Source organism: Channa argus, chromosome 9 (genome assembly GCF_033026475.1).
Source record: "Channa argus isolate prfri chromosome 9, Channa argus male v1.0, whole genome shotgun sequence".
Classification (NCBI taxonomy): domain Eukaryota; kingdom Metazoa; phylum Chordata; class Actinopteri; order Anabantiformes; family Channidae; genus Channa; species Channa argus.
In genome coordinates, this window is record NC_090205.1 from 6,513,966 (window position 1) to 6,532,042 (window position 18,077).

Consider the following 18,077-nt stretch of genomic DNA (forward strand, 5'->3'; position numbering starts at 1 on the left):
AAATTGAGCTAATTGGAAAAACTTGAATTGAAAGTAAAAATATAATAACACATTAAAAAAAGAAAGTAACACTGGTAAAACCTTCTTACTTGGCTCCACTTGAGTGGGAAAAGTTAAAATTAGAAGGTGGGAGGAGTTTGGGGGGTTTTGTGTCATATTTCTCCATGGAGGTCACTATTAACATGAACAAAAATACACACAGAATGATCGCAACCACAAAATTGAAAAAAAAAAGAAAAATACACACAAGATGTCACCAAGCTCCAGAAACATAACAAGACACAAGACAAGCGACAATATATAAAATATTACACAAAAAGAGAGACGTGATGGTTGGAAATAGACATATATTGAATGAAATTGACCAGAAACAGTTGAAACCAAAACACAAAAATGACTGAAATAATGTGACAGACACATTTGTGGTCACTTGTGTCAGTGGTGGGGCCTTTTACTTGTCTGTGTCCAGGGACCCATTCTCCCACCAATCCATCCATGACACTACTACTGCACCTGCAGTGTGAAAGTCAGAAGGTGGCGACAGATACTGTTGTATTACAGTCACTAAGTAAGTAACAGTAAGAGCAGCAGAATGTACTGCAATACTCTCAGTGAAGTAAATATGAGTTTAAGATGCTTCACAGATGGTGTCAGACTCAAATTAACCAATGGATGATAAAACAAAAACAGATACAAATATTAATTAAAAATCAAAAATGTACAAGTCACAAAAAAATTATAAAAGGGCCAATTTATAAACAAGCAAAAATAAAATGTGAAGGACACTAATAAAAGAAGACAATACTGATAAACTGTCCATTTACTGCTGAAGGGTGAATGCAACTTTAAATAGCTGTGTACTGAGCATAGATTTAAAAGACTATTAATGTGTAGAACAAGTGGATCCTCACACTGGTTTACACAGTTACACAGCACAGAAACTGGTGAGAAAGAGCCGTACGCTACACTTACTGTCTCAGACACAAGATACCAAAGACTTTTTGTGGAATAATATCTGACTTTCTAAAAGCACATGTTACTACTGCTGAAGCTTTTTCTCACAGATCCAGTGTTTAGAAGCATCACATGACAGATCGTTCCAATTATTTTCCAATTCCCTGCCCGGTAGGATGTGTGCACAGTCTTCCTCTCCCCACTTTATGTCTCCACCACCGTTGTCAGGCTGATTTGCCTCCCACTGTCTAAACAACAAGAGAATCAGTCATTAAAATGAAGCAAAAGTAGTATGTCCACAGTTTTATTATAATTCACATAAGGTCCAACATGAACATTGTGCAGAGACAGAGACAACTTGAAGCCATTCAGACCCAACAGAAGATGCTTGTTTATCATTTTATCATCACAGTAAATTTCTAAAGTGCAGTTACTAGCTGACAATGAACAGGACATGAAAATCCACTTAAATTAAACTTGAACTTAAAGCATTTAAAGCAGCTCAATACGTGAACTAATCAGGGGTTAAACTGGGCCGGAGCTTCTTCCTCTTCATCACATTGTTGGCATTTTTGTTTTCAAGTCACCAAACAAATGTGAACTCCAGCTCAAGTTTTGAATTTAATTACATCCCTGTGGGTCTTAAACTGTAGCACCAGGTTTGTCTCCTTTAAAAAGATGAGCTGAGCACATCATACTTCTTATAGAAAGGGTCAGTAACCATGTGAATCTGCAGCTGGGACATTATTGTCTTCTTACTTTAGTCTTGAAGCTTTTTGTGCGTCACCCTGATGGACAGATTCACTCTGTGAAACCAGCGATTTCAGCAGTTTCAAACATTGTTTCCTCTGGGTTTTTTATTCCCTGTGTGTTTTAAGCAGTGAAGGTTTTTTTGATTTGCTTCTTAAATTCAATAATATCTGCAACATTAATGTCTCACACTGCTGTAGTGATACGTTACTATAGTGATATGTTATCAGAGCAGATTTTGGATTCAGAAACCACTGGATCAATATGATCATACACAGCTTCACCAATTATTTGTTGGGTAATATGCAAATATTCTTCCTCTAAACTTGGAGGAAAAAAGTGATGGAGTCTCATCCCATTGTCTCTGGTATTTACTCAAATACAGCCAACAAATTTGAGGGACTTTACTTGTGCATTTAGTCTTATTTTAACTTGGCTAAAATTCAGAAAGCAATGCTGCACATTTTCCTATAGTTACATCACAGATACAAATTGTTAAAACAAAATCTATTAAACTTTTAAATGCTGATGTGTTTTTGTGGATGAAGCTTTTTTCAGCACATAAAGATGTTAAAATGATCTTTACTCGCTGCAACATTAGTGATGTTCACTGTTAATGCATGAATAATATCATTTATTAATATCTTTCTACATGAGTTATTTTACTTTTGGTATTTTAAGTATATTTTTTCAGAACTTTTATTCAAGTGTTTAAAATCCAAACAAATGTTTTCTATAAGTAACTCAGACTGTTGTCCACAAAAATGTATTTATTAGTGAAATTTCTACTTTTACACAAGTGCATTTTCAGGCTACTTGAATATTGATTTTACAGATGCTACTGTACGTCTGCCACCATTGCAGGACACTGTAGCTACTGCAGAGCAAATATATGTTTGTTTTTCTCTATTCATATGATTCACACTGAAATTCTTTCAGTAAGGTGCTGGTTCAAAAGGATGCTCCTGTTACAGGCTACAGTTTGTGCTGCTGAAACTAATTTAGGTCCAACCTCAGAGTCAGTGAAGATCCATCAACCCATTTCCAGGTGCCTTCTTCTTCACTGTCAGTCAAACCAATCCAGGCTTCTACTGTGAAGTGTGAGATTAATTTCTGTATGAAAGCAAAAACTAATTATTAAAAAGTTAGTGTTCACATTTACCTTTGTCATTGACCTCAGTGTCCTAAAACATCCACACTGTACCTGTTCTTCAGCACTGTCTATCACAACTAAATCTGCTTCTCTGTCTTTGCAGTCCTGTCTGCCTCTTTTCCAAGAACCAGAGTCATGGGAGATGAAGTAACAGGAAAATTTGAACATGTGCCATCCTGCAGGACATGTTTTCTCTGGAACATATATTAAAAATGTAAAACATACTTAATCAGAATTGGTTTACAAATATTGTCAGTGTGTGTGAATAAGAAATTAGACTTACATTTCTTTTGATCACAACAGGCAACAACTACCTTCCGACTACAGCTAAGAGCGGCCGCTTCCACAATGAAGCCTGTAAATGTGGTCCACTCGGATTCCATGTCCCCAGCCTCCCCCGGAATGCAAGAGAAATTACTCTAAGGTGGGAGGTAATGATCTGATACACAGGGGCCTCAACGAGGTGTTCCCAGCACTCAGTTAATACACGTTTGCGTTTACCAGGTCAGTCCATTAGCCTCCCCCGCCCCCTGATCCAACTCACCACCAGGTATTAATGGTTAACAGCTCTGCATTACTGTTCATCCAAGTGTTTAATACAAACAGCCTGAAATCTAATGATACGACCACAGATTCAATCATTGACCTGAGGCCTAAGGTGTTCTGGTACCAGGTACACTTGTGACCAACCCTATGCTCAAACAGGGTGTTTGTTATGCCCAACCCATGACTAGCCCAGAAGTCCAATAACAAAGCACCACTCAGGTTCAGATCATGGAGGCCATTCCTACAATCACTTTCCTCAAGGTTTCTCCATCATTGCCCACCTGGGCGTTGAAGTCCCCCAGCAGAACTATGGACTCCCAAGGTGGTAACTTCAAGGACCCGACCCAAAGTCTCCAAGAAGGCTGGATACTCTGTAGTGCTTTTTGGTGTGTAAGCACAAACAACAGCCAGAGCCTCCCCCTCACATATAGGTGACCCTCTCATTCACCAGGGAGTATTCCAACACAGCAGCACTCAGCCGGGGACTTGTGAGTATCCCCACATTTGCCTCACGCCTCTCACTCTGGGCAACTCCAAAAAAAGAAATGAGGCCAACCACTCTCTAGAAGTTTGGTTCCAGAGACAGTGCTATGTGTAGAGGTAACCCTGACTTCTGTTCCTGCATATAGTGGGCCTACAGGGTGGTGGCTCCCTTCCCAAGGCTAACTACAAGTTACTGAACTGGCATATCCTCAGGATGTCTTTGAATTACATTTAGTCTGGAACCACCTCTGGGACCACTTTGCCTTCTGAGACCCTACCAGGGCCTGTTGCCCCCAACAACAAAGCTCCAAGGAACATAGGGACCCACAAGCCCCTACAGAATCAGAAAACTCACTCTGAAGCCTGTTCAGTTCCTCTGCTGTTTTATTGAGTCTGGCATTCAGCTGGTCTCTCTCTTCCGTCAGTGAAGACACTTTGTTCTTACTGTCCTGGAGAAGCTCAGTCAGCTTGTCTTTGATGCTGGAGAGTTCTGCAGCTGCACCATGTGCTGAGTTATAATCTGAAACCACATGAATTCATATAATTTAATACCACATACTATTTAGCCAGGTCAGATTCTTTGCTATTTCCCCCCCAATCTTTACAATGAACTGATGCCCATAATTTAAGTTCCATATGCTAAAAATTTCCACCACAATCCTAAACTTTTACTCCTACAGTACAATAAGTGGATTTTCCTCTTATGCCCCGTTTAAAAAAGCATTAAAAACAGTGGTTAACCAGGGGGTCCTAGGCAAAGAAGTGTAATGAGGCTCCTCAGTAGCAGTGGTGCACAGTATAGAGCCTTTACAGGAGGTTTAAGGGGATTTGTTGCTGACTTTGCTAAATGTGCCAAAATGAGGGGCCACTGGGGCCTTTTCGTCATTCTTGGTGGAGGCATCAAACATGTGCCTAGTTTGCCTGTTCTGATGGTACAAGTCTGTAAACATAGCAATATACTTATCAGCTATTCTGCTGTAGAACTGTTATAATGGCTTTTGATGTAATGTAGCATGTTTGCATACAGGCATAATGTGCATACTACAATGGACAAATGAAGAAAATGCCAGCTGCTGCAGCTGCTCACAGCCTTCGCCGCCGCCAGATTGGAAGCCCTGAACATTTTAAATGTTGCCATGCGTAGCAGGTTTAAAGGCATTGAAAACTAGAGAAGTGAAAACAGACGCTACAAAATTCTGTTTACAAATACTGCATCAAAACTCTTCAGCAGGTGTCGCTATGCTCCCATCGCCGCTTGCAGCCATTTCTGCTGACTAACTGAAGAACTGAATAATGTAGAAATGAAACTAATGCAAAATCTTTTCAAAAATTAACTGCAGTTCCACGAATGGAACAGCACAGGCAGATGAAAAGCACTAAACAACTTTCTTTAATGGTAAAGGGTTTATTCCACAATATTTTAAAATAAACCTTTTTCAGGTTTCTGAGTATTCGTAACAGTGTTGCACCAAGGAGAGTGTACAACAAATAAAACACCTCATCAAAGTGTAAAAGTATTGTCTGAGCTGGACAAATCAAATTGTTTAATGGTTAAATACCTATTTATTCTTAATTCAGAACAAAAAGCTAAAAAATAAAAAGTCAGTTTTTCAAAAGTGTTAATGCTCTGGAACAACACAAAATTATTCATAATAATTATTGTATGTTAGCTATCAGCACACAAAGTAAAAGCATCCCTCTCCTGACCAGGCTTAACATGTTAGAGTTGGAACCATGTTTGTAGCTGTTAGTGTTTAGGACTAGTATCAGGCCAAAAAACATGTACAACAAGAGTGTGATTCACTCTAATAATGTCAGAGAATAAGTGGAGGTGAAGTTCCTGTTTGTCTGGTGCTGAACAGCTGAAAGCACTTTTCCTGCTGAACTTTGTCATTTTAGTCAAAACAACGTGTTACAAACATTAAATATTTAAATTTCAAAATTCAAATGCATAAATAGGAAACATGAAAAATTAAATTTGTACATTTAAATAACAATACTTCTTAAACTCATAAAGTGACTCTGGTATTAACTTATAAAACATAGACTCACGGTGGACACCGAGGACGATGAGTCCAGCCAACAGGAAAACACTCAGCAGCCCCAGACAGAGAACAACAGCTCCATGACATCTGCTGTCTGAGCTCCTGGGACCTGAACAGAAAAAGACCAGTAAACACAGTCTTAGATCAGAAATAACATATGATTAAAACAGATTTAATCTCCACTCAGCAACTAATTAAACATTCTTACCTGTCTGATTTGTTGAAGGACTTGAGTGAACAGATTTGTCATGTTCAACATTGACATATATTTCCTCCATTGATCACAGGTTTGTTAACTGCCTCAGAGCTCCTGTCAGCTTTGCAGCACAGTTCATGTAAATGATAAAAATACTTTGGTTTCAGATACTAAGAACCCTGGGATTTAGAGGAAGTGATGGGCCTTGTGGTTTTGATAGTGGGCAATTCTCATAAGGAGACACAGCAAACTACACTAATAGAAGATTGAAGCACTTAGTTCAGTTTCTTCACAATTCTGACATTTGCTGTACTAAACTGACACCAGTCACATTTATTCTACTTCACCTGATGCAGCAACAAGATGGTTTTATTTATTTTTAGAGCAGTTCAGATTTTCTAGAGGGTCTCCAGAGAACTGCAGGACACATTTTCTCTGAAACTAACATACTGAAGGTGGTGAAAGCTGGTGGTGGTACAAACAGATGATAAGGGCAGATTAAAATAGTAAAATTAAATAATAATTATTATTTATAATAATAATAATAATAATAATAATAATAATAATAATAATAATAATAATAATAATAATAATAATAATAATAATAACTAAAATAATAAAATACATTCAGGTGAACACACCTGAGTGTAGAGGACAAGTAGGGACGTGACAAAGAGATGTATAAGATGTATTAGGCAAAGTCAACTTATCCGGGCTGACAGTGAACAGAAACTCACTGACACATATTTCCTCAACTGCTCGTAAAGTGACCAACTGTCTCCTGGAAGATCAGCTCTGCAGCATTGACTGGACTTCCTGTAAGTGATGAAGGGCTTGTTGGTTTTTGGTTTCAGTCTGAAACTTCTTTAGCTTTTGAGGAAGTTTCAGCTGTGGGCAGTTCTTTACTACACAACAAGGCTTCACACAGTTTCATTGTCATTAAACATAGTTTGACATTCTGCTTAAAATGGTTTGTGGCATCATTATAAAAGACTTTTCTTCTGACACACAAGTCAGAATCCACATGGTAACAAGAGGTCCCTGTTACACACAAACAGTTTTTAGACATTTGAACAAACACTGCTGTTGTTTCATTTACAAGATAAAAGATACGTAATAAAGACGTGAGAACATAAAATTAGACAGTTAATTATGCTGTTTATTGGTGACCCAATGTTTGGTAGACTATCAGAAAGTTTAGAAAAATTGCTGCACAAAAGGCCGAGTTCCAAAAACATAGTTTATGTCTTGCTTCCAATGCTGCATCATTTCTTTAGCATGACATCACAAAAAGTGCTTTCGGCTTGTCCCCTCAGGGGCTGACACAGTGAAAGGTGTTCTGCACGTTTTTACGCCGGATGGCCTTCCTGTCGCAACCCTCCCATTTTATCAGGGCTCAGCCCTTGATGGCTGGATTCAAACCTGCGGCCTTCTGCATCCCAACCCAATGCTCTACCACAGAACCACCAGGGCTCCACTAAAGTAAAAGTGCAAGAATTGGCCTAGAAAGTCTGCACAAGTACCACAGCAAATGTTTTACTCAAGTACTAAGCAGAATATTTATAATTTACTCAAAGTACAAACACATGTCAATGTTAAGTATGTCAATACCTGACGGTGGTCTGGGAACTTATGTAACCATGTCTGCAACTGACTAGAATGAACTAGACACTTTGTGTTGACAGTACAAACATAGCATTACTGTGTGTATATACTGCCATTAAGAAACAAGGCCAAAAAGCATGAACTTTATCCACATATATTATTCAACCGTGATATGAGGTTATAGTGATACAATGAAAAAGAATGAACAAGAAGAAGTCATATTTCATTATTTTAAATGATTTATTCTTATTTGTTGCATTATTATTCATTACATTGCTGGTTTTCTTAGAATTTTCACAAGACAACTTTAATGCATTATGTCACTGATAAAAATAGGTTGATAAACAGATAAACATCACCAGCCATCAGCCAGTCTGTGCACTGTTCACTTAACCAACCAAGATGTGGACTCACCAGGCACAAGGCTACAGAGAAATCTAGAATGAAGCATTGTTCCCTGCAAATCAAACATGCAGAAATGGAGCCTGCTCTCTGATTAGTCCATGGTGTTTGTATATATGTCAAGGACCTATTGCTAGCAGTTTGTTCAACACAGAAAATGTTTGTATGTAAATGAAATATAAATGACAGAGGTGGTGGACAGAGACAGGACATATTCATGTCTTATATAAAACATTTCCATATGTATGATGTCAAAACATTTAGCAGTGTTACACTTTTGTCTCACACATCCTGTCATGATGTGACTCTCACATTCACTTCTTACCCTGGACTTTCATTTCGTTCTCCTTCTTCATCTTGTCTCATCTGGATTATCCGTGCAATGTCCAGTCGTCTGTTTACCTGTCTCAGGGTTTGTGGACTTCTATCCTGTATCTTGGTCTGAGGTTTGGTTAGATTTTCATTCGATGCCTTAGTAATTTTTTTCTGTGCTTATTTTCTGTTTATGGTAATTCCTTGTTTTCTCGTTCATGTTCTTTTGGTTAATAATTTCACATTGATGTTTAGGTTTAGGTGAGTTTAGTCCTCGTTGTAGGAGTGAAATTATGTTAGTAGTTTTTCTTGTCTTTTATTAACAATTCTAAAGAGAATTTATTTTCTTACCAAATCCCCTCTCGCTTTGTTGCACTTGGGTCGACCCTGACAGATCCATTGCAGAGATAGTTCACAGTACAGGTCATTCCACCTATAACCTTTCCGAAAGGACAAAAAAATAAATAAAATCATAAGGTGTTTAGGTTTTACTAGAAGCTCTGCAGCACTAACTGCAGTAAATTGTAAATGATAAAAGTTTGTTTCAATCCTCGAGGAAACTGAGCTTTAGAGGAAGTGAGAAGTTGCGATGGTGAGCAATCTTCTACAAGCAACATTATTTTAAGATCCACCACAGCTATAAAGAAGTGAAACATGAGAACATGTTGTTACTGTTTACCCGTCTTTAATGAAGATAGTTATTCATAAATTATTCAGTTTATTCACTAGGAAGATAAATGAAGAACAAAGTAAAATTCATTCTGCCACCACTGATGCACCTTTAGGAGGCTTTGGAGAAAGAGTCATAACTAACGTGGCAACAAAATGTCACGGTTAGATTCAAACAAACTCACAATTTGAACAAACACTCACTGTTGTTTAACATTTATGACAACAGATGAACAAAAATCTTTTGTCATCTTTTGTTTGACTTGAATCATTTATTTTAGTCTGCTGTCAATATGTAGATTATTTGAGATTTGGAACTTTTAGCAATTTACATTTTACATTACTGTATTTTTATGATTATTGTAACATTTGAATGCTGCTTTTAAACACACTGTAACTTGTGTAATTCTCATCTAAAATGGGCTCTAATGTGAGTGAGGCATAGAAATAGCACTTGTTGTAATGCTGCCCAGTGTCAGAAAGCTTGGTCTCGTGTCACGAGACACACAATAAAAGACATGTGAGAAAACCAAATTAAACAGTTAATTAGTTTTAATGCTGGTCATTCATTAGGTCAGTAACAGAGAGTCAGTTACTCAAATAACCGAAGTAGCAGCAGAGTCAGGTCAAAAACGTAGCCTGGCCTGAACCGTAGTTAGCAAAGATGATTTAGATGAAGGCTAGAAAGCAAACGATGTGGCAGCTTGGTGAGGGAGGTATATAAGCAGAGAGATGAGAGCAGGTGAAACTGATTGCCGTTGATTAATTAGCGAGAAAATGAAATGTGACCAGGAAACAGGAAGTGGTTTCAAAATAAAAGTCACGAAGGAGGAAGTGAAGTTGGTGATCCTGACATTGTCTCCCCATCATTACATCACTGCCAGTAAAAAAGTTTGTGATTTGACCTTTACGCAGTAAAAATAAAGCTCAGTGGCAGGATGATGAGTGAGTGTGTGTTGGCGTTGAAGAGCCCGACCTGAAGCATCATTTCATTTATCAATTTAAATGAAACTATGAAAACATCACTGAACAACTAATTGGACTCTAAATAATAATAATAAAGAAATTCTGCAATGACCCTACATGTGCCCTGTTTGGCCCAGGGTGTTCAGGTGCCTCCTATTTCTCTTGACCATTGCTGAGAAGTTTCTACACCTTGACTGGAGTCCACCTGTGCTAAATTAAATTGATAGGACATGATTTGGAAAGGGACACACTTCAGGCCTCACAGCTCATAATGCATGTGGTATCAGAGCAAAAGCCATGAGGTCAAAGGTACTGTCTGCAGAGCTTAGAAACAAGATGATTTCAAGGCACAGATCTGGGAAAGGCTACAAAATAATAAAACTGTATAAATAAAACTGTTAATCCACGTGAGTTATTATGTCTCAGTTTTGTTGACACACATAAACCAGGATATTGGGATGTAAACAAAGTGAAGCACTTCAAAGTCAGTGGAGATCCATCCATCCATTTCCAGGTGCCCTCTTCATCTCTATCACTCATCCGGGGCACTGCTCTGGAGTGGTCATACTTGGCAGAGAGAACATTTTGCGTACAAATCAGTCCTCTTCTGCTGCTCTTTTGTATGGGGTTCCGCAGGGCTCAATTCTTGGGCCTCTGCTTTTTTCCCTCTATCTGCTCCCCCTTGGCTCCATTCTTAGAAAGCACAATTGTCCTTTCCACTATTATGCAGAAGACACCCAGATATATTCGCCACTGATACAAAAGGATGGCTACTCCATACACTCACTGAATAAGTGTCTTGAGGATTTAAGAGCCTGGATGGCTCGTGAATTCCTCCATTTTAATGAAAAAAAGATCCAAAGACCAGCAGTGGGTCCTCCCTTGTAGACCTGGGCCCTGTGACACACTTTGTTAAACATAATGTCACTAATTTGGGTGTTAAGGTGGGCAGTGGTTTTACCTTGGACGGGCAGGTTAGTTCCAGCTTCTTTCACTTAAGACAACTCTGCTGGATTACTGTAATTCTCTTTATTTTGGTGTCTCTCACTTGTCCCTGTCCCGTCTTCAGCTGGTACAAAATGCAGCTAGATGTTTATTAACGGGAACAGGGAAGAGAGAACACATCACCCCGGGTTTAGCTTCACTGCACTGGCTGCCTGTCCATCTTAGAGTTCATTTTAAAGTTCTTGTGTTTGTTTTTCAATCCTCAAATGGTCGTGTCCCACCCTATATGTGCACCCCCCCTCTCCCTCCAGGTCACTCAGGTCAGCTGACCCAGTATGAGTAGTTTATTATACTATTTTATTGTATTTTATTCCTTAAATTCTTTTATACTTTTTATTTATATATATAATTTGGCTTTACTATTTTAATTGTTAAGCACTTCGGTCAGACTTTGCTGTTTTTTAAAGTGCTTTATAAATAAAGTTGGCTCGACTGTGAGCAACATGCCAATTTTGACTCTGTTTCAGTTTTTATTCTCTCTTGTGTATATACATTACTCCTTCCATTGCTGTTTTAGGTTTGGTGATGATTATTAAACCTTAACTGATTGTCTAAACGTGGGACACCACAGATATAATTGTAATGTTTTAATCTCGGGAATGCGCACACTAGAATATTCATTTAACAACTAACACCACAAACTTTGACATTATGCTCAGCATCAACTAACATGTCAGCTCGTGCTGTTTTGCTCTGAGAAACAAGATATTATCCTTTAGTGGGGCCCAGCTTTAGATGGTTGGCCCTCGCTTTTTTTTTTTTTTTGTCTTTTACTTCCTGTATAAATAAAACTGTTAATCCACGTGAGTTATTATGCCTCCGTTTTGTTGACACACATAAACCAGGATATTGGGATGTAAAGAAAGTGAAGCACTTACTTCAAAGTCGGTGGAGTTCCATCCATCCATTTCCAGGTGCCCTCTTCATCTCTATCACTCAAACCAATCCATGCATCTTCCGCACTGAATCCAGAGAGTAATGTCTGTTTTATATAAAAAATCTTTAACCACCTTACACCTACTTTGAAGTGTTACAAAGACAGATGACACACTTTCAAACAGAAAAAACTGTGCTTAAATATCTGATAACATCATTTACTGTAAACTGACATCAGTTTAGGACACGGTTGTGTAAAATGAATAGAAAACACAGTCCCATTTATTCTACCCAACCTGATGCAGCTTTGTAATTTCCTACTTACTTTCTGGAAAGAACAGTGGCACAAAGGTTTCACAGTTCAGAATAAATGTACAGAAGTTGAGGGGCCGGGGTGGGTTGGGCTGTTAAGACAACACAGCTACAAAAATAAAACAGACTTTGACTGTGTGTGTGTTGTAAATATAATTGCTGCACTTGATATATCGTGACTTCCTGTCTCTGCTGTGTATGTGTCTGACAAAGTGAACTGACTGAGTTTCAGTACAAGGTTAAATTAACTGAGGTCTCTTAAATTAAATTCCTCTTAATCCTTGAACATTTGTCTTCCTCCACTTTTACAATGGAAGTTTGACCCACTATTGTTACCTGCTAAATATTTTTCTGATATATTAGAAGTGTCGCAGTTATATAAGTAAGATTCTCTATAACCTTCATCCACGTGCCTCAAGGCAACGACCATCGTGCCTGTGCCTAAGAAGTCTACTGTCTCCTGCCTCAATGACTACCGTCCCGTCGCGCTCACACCCATCGTGATGAAGTGCTTCGAGAGGCTCGTCATGAGGCACATTAAGACCCAACTCCCAACCTCCCTGGACCCCATGCAGTTTGCGTATCGTCCAAATCGTTCCACGGACGATGCCATCTCCACGCCCCATCTGGCCCTCACCCACCTGGACAGTAAGGACTCATACGTACGAATGCTGTTCATTGACTTCAGCTCAGCATTCAACACAATCATCCCTCAGCACCTGACCGAGAAATTGAGCATACTGGGCCTGAACACCTCCCTCTGCAACTGGATTCTGGACTTCCTGACTGGGAGACCCCAGTCAGTCCGGATCGGGAACAACATCTCCAGCACCACCACACTGAGCACTGGAGCCCCTCAGGGCTGTGTGCTCAGCCCTCTGCTGTTCACTCTGCTGACGCACGACTGTGTAGCAATGCACAGCTCAAACCACATAGTCAAGTTTGCTGATGACACGACCGTGGTGGGTCTAATCAGCAAGAACGACGAGTCAGCCTACAGAGAGGAGGTGCAACGATTAACAGCCTGGTGTGGAGCAAACAACCTGTCTCTGAACGTTGACAAAACTAAAGAGATGGTTGTGGACTTCAGGAGAGCACAGGGTGACCATTCTCCATTGATCATCGATGGATCCTCAGTGGAGATAGTCAAGAGCACCAAATTCCTTGGTGTTCATCTGGCGGACAACCTCACCTGGTCAGTCAACACCAGCTCCATCACCAAGAAGGCCCAGCAGCGTCTCTACTTCCTGAGAAGGCTGAGGAAAGCCCATCTCCCTCCCCCCATCCTGACCATGTTCTACAGAGGGACCATTGAGAGCATCCTGAGCAGCTGCATCACTGCCTGGTTTGGGAACTGCACCGTCGCGGATCGCAAGACCCTACAGAGGATAGTGAGGACAGCTGAGAAGATCATCGGAGTCTCTCTGCCCTCTATCATGCACATTTACACCACACGCTGCATCCGCAAAGCCAACAGCATTGTGGACGACCCCACACACCCATCACACACACTCTTCACACTCCTGCCATCAGGAAAGAGGTTCCGAAGCATTCGGGCCACCACATCCAGACTATGCAACAGTTTTTTCCCACAAGCCATCAGGCTCCTCAACACACAGAACTGAAATAGAACTTAAACACACTGCAAACCGAACTCAGCACATTCTCATCACTCACTACTCATCTCATTCCACCACCACTTATTTATTATTATTTACTTTTATCATTCTACATTTACTGCACTACACTGTTTACCTGCTGTTTTTTGCACATTCCAATGCAATTGCACTTTTTTTACATGCTGGACATTTAAATGCACTATACCGTTTACATGCTGCTCTTTTTTTTAACACCCCTAGCACACTTAACTGAACTGTACTGTACTGTAAAATAGTATACAGTAGGTTTACTGGTCGGCACTGTCTTGGGTCTTGTGTCTTGTGTCCTGTCCTGTGTTACTTGTGTTGTCTGTCTACACTGTCCCTCTGTACTGTTTTTTCGTCTGCACTGTTTGCACTTGGTTGCACTCGATGCACTTTATTATAGCTTGTGTTGTTTGTAGCACCTTGGTTCTTGGAGGAACGTTATCTCGTTTCTACTGTGTACTGTGTACCACTGTGTATAGTAGAAATGACAATAAAAGCCACTTGACTTGACTTGACTTGAGAAGCCCTGAGAGCGGACATGTGAGCATCAGAACTGGACCACAGATCGATGGATAAAGGGGGCCTGGTCTGATCAATCATGCTTTCTTTTACATGATGTGGATGGTTGGTTGCATGTGCATCACTTACTCAGGAAAAGATGCTACCAGGATGCACTATGGCAGAAAGGGAAGCTGGCAGAAGCAGTGTGATGCTCCTGACAATGTTCTGGAGGGAAACCTTACGTTCTGCCATTCTTGCAGATGTTACTTTGACAAGGTACCACCTACATAAATGCTGTTGCTGAGCTGAAGTACACGGAAACTGTATTTCCTAATGTCTGTGGTCTCTTTTAGTGGTCTCTGCCACACTTCAAAAAATGGTTCAACAATGGTTTGAGGAAAACACTGAGTTTGAGATATTGACTTGGCCTCCAAGTTCTATAAATCTCAATGTAATCGAACATCTGTGGGATGTGTTGGAAAAACAAGTCGGATCCATGGAGGCCTTGGAACTTATCAAGCATCTGTTACTGAGAGCTTAGTGCCAGATAACTTCAGGGGTCTAGTGGAGTCTGTGCTTCGATGGGTCAGGTCAGTTTTGGAGGCAAAGAGGGACCTACTCAATGTTTGGGGAATGATTATAATGTTATGGTTGATTGGTGTGTATTCTCTGCAGTGTGCAGAGTGCACACAACTTAGCTCAAGCAGCACTGGCCCCACTGAAACAAACAGCCATAAAGAAATCAAACATTTGTGAATGTCTCAATTGTAATTTACATTATACACAACTTAAATTGCTTCACTTCTTTCCTTTGTAGTTGTTCTTCTTCTTCTCTGTATCTTTCTGCAGATGTCCACGGCTTTGGAGCTGTGTGTTTCCAATGTGCAGTTACTGGCTCTGTCAAAGCTTTAACAGAGGTGTATCCAACTCTAGACCCCTGGCATTTTGTTTGTAGACCAGTAAATAAGCATCAATCATCTCGTTCTTAGACACCTGGAAGATATCACAGCATATGATTGATACCATTGATCATAACATTTTATTACAGAGAGTGGAAGATGAAATTGGGATTAAAGGAACTGCACTAGGTTGGTTTAAATCTTATCTGTCTGATAGATTTCAATTTGTTCATGTTAATGATGAATCCTCCATGCACACAAAGGTTAGCTATGGAGTTCCACAAGGCTCTGTGTTAGGACCAATACTTTTTACTTTATCTATGTCTCCTTTAGGCAAAATAATTAGAAAACACTCCATAAATTTCCACTGTTATGCTGATGATACCCAGCTATATTTATCTATGGAACCAGATGAAAATAATCAGTTAATAAAGCTTCAAGCCTACAAGACATAAAGGCCTGGATGTCCCACAAGTTTTTACTTTTAAACTCAGACAAAACCATGTTGTTACCCTAGATGGCATAAGTCTGGCCTCCAGTACTACTGCAAGGAACCTTGGAGTTATTTTTGACCAGTATGTGTCCTTTACCTCACATGTAAAACAAATCTGTAGAACAGCCTTCTTCCACCTACGGAACATTGCCAAAATTAGGAGCATCCTGTCTCAAAGTGATGCCGAAAAACTAGTCCATGCATTTGTTACTTCTAGGTTGGACTACTGTAATTCCCTACTTTCAGGATGCCCCAGTAACTCCCTAAAGAGCCTGCAATTAATCCAAAATGCTGCAGCAAGAGTGCTGACTGGAACTAGCAAGAGAGATAATATTTCACCTTCACTAGCTTCTCTCCATTGGCTTCCCATTAAATTTAGAATAGAATTTAAAACCCTGCTTCTTACATATAAAGCTCTGAATGGTCAGGCTCCATCATATATAGGAGACATAATAGCACCATATCATCCCAGTAGACCACTTCAATCTCAGAATGCAGGCCTACTTGTGGTTCCCAGAATTTCCAAAGGTAGAATGGGAGGTAGAGCCTTTAGCTATCAAGCTCCTCTCTTGTGGAACCAGCTCCCAGTTCAGATTCGGGAAGCAGACACCCTCTCTACTTTTAAGTCTACGCTTAAAACCTTCCTCTTTAATAAAGCATATAGTTAGTTATAGTTAAGCTGCCATAGGCTTAGACTGCTGGGGGACCCACCCCCCGATGCACTGAGCTCCTTTCCTCCTCTTGACCATCTCTCCTCTCCTCTCACCCCGCAATTGTCACCACTGTATGTCATTAACTCTGTGTGTTCTCTCCCGTAGTTGTCTTTGACCTTCTCTGTACCCCTCTCTTTGGCCCTTTCTGCAGGTGTCCTCCGGCTTTGAAGCTGTGTGTCTTCCAGCGTGCAGCTACTGGTCCTACCAATCTGCCCGATGTTTTGTTTCCACTCACCCCAACTGGTCGAGGCAGATGGCCGTCCACCCTGAGCCTGGTTCTGCTGGAGGTTTCTTCCGTTAAAGGGAGTTTTTCCTCTCCACTGTTGCCTATGGCTTGCTCCAGGGGGAATTGTTGGGTTCTCTTTATACATCTTTATAATCTTGACTTTATTCTGTAAAGTGCCCTGAGATGACTTTGTTGTGAATTGGCGCTATATAAATAAAGTTGAATTGAATTGAATTTAATATGCTCACGTTCTCTTTATTGATTGGGTGCAGTTACTTAAAAGGAACACGAGGTGGCCCTGGTGGCTAATGTAGAGAATAGAGTTGAATAGAGGAATGTAAACAGGAAGTAAAACTTGTTAAGAGTTTGCTAGCAAGAAAGGATGACAACATTTCATACCACACATATGTAGCTGTTCAGTAAAGAGTTGAAGTTTCCCTCCTGGCTATGTGTGGAAGTGTCCTTGGGCAAGACACTGAAATCCCAAGTTGCTCCCAGTGTGTCAGGTGAGCACCATGCATGGCAGCCATCGGTGTGTGAGTGGGTGAATGAGAAGCAACATTGTAAAGTGTTTTGGAAAAAAGTGTTGTACAAGTGGCCATTTATCATTTATCCTCAGGCTCTGACACAGAGATAAAGATATGTCATTACACCACGTTATTACCAAATTAAACAGTTTATGAAAGGGTGCAGCTCCCACCATCTCATGGTCACAGACCATAGTAAAGTTAGAGTTATACTGGTAATATTTTGTTACTATATGTTACTTTGTGTGTTTTTGTATTTATGATTTGCAGTGTTACGTTTTGTCTTGTTTTACCATGCATAAATGTCAGCCTCATTCAAATGAGTGAGTGAGAGCAGTGAGGTACAAGAACCCACAGTACACAAAGAATCCCAGAAAACACTGCTGCAAACACAGTTTTCCATATGAACCTGTCAATGTAGGCAAATACTTGTGTTTGAACACTAATGGCGTCCAAAGGCCGGAGATGACATAGTCAGATTCTCTGTGCATGGTAACATTAATACCACTTAGTGGACAGGAGTCAGCCCTGATAGACGGGTATCGAACCACACGGGTCATCACAGCTTGCAGTGTATGTCCATATGTAGATTATTTAAGATTTTGAACTTTTAGCAATTTACATTTTAAAATAAATGTATTTCTGTATTTTTAGGATTATTGTAACATTTGAATGCTGCTTTTAAACACATTGTAACTTGTGTGATTCTCATCTAAAATGGGCTCTAATGTGAGTGAGGCATAGAAATAGCACTTGTTTATTCAATGTTAGAAATAAATGAGCGATGCTCTCATTAAC

At 39.9% G+C, this 18,077-nt stretch overlaps 1 protein-coding gene across 1 annotated transcript; it reads right to left on the bottom strand.

Moving 5' to 3' along the window:
- Positions 1-330: 330 nt before the first annotated feature.
- Positions 331-6,274, bottom strand: LOC137132658 (CD209 antigen-like protein C). Its single transcript, XM_067515472.1, has 6 exons — positions 6,140-6,274; positions 5,939-6,040; positions 4,242-4,406; positions 2,909-3,051; positions 2,717-2,817; positions 331-1,202 (listed from the first exon to the last, which is right to left on the bottom strand). Exons 1-6 carry the CDS (start codon positions 6,207-6,209, stop codon positions 1,040-1,042), a joined length of 744 nt encoding a protein of 247 aa, XP_067371573.1. The 5' UTR covers positions 6,210-6,274; the 3' UTR covers positions 331-1,039.
- Between the last annotated feature and the right edge of the window lie 11,803 nt (positions 6,275-18,077).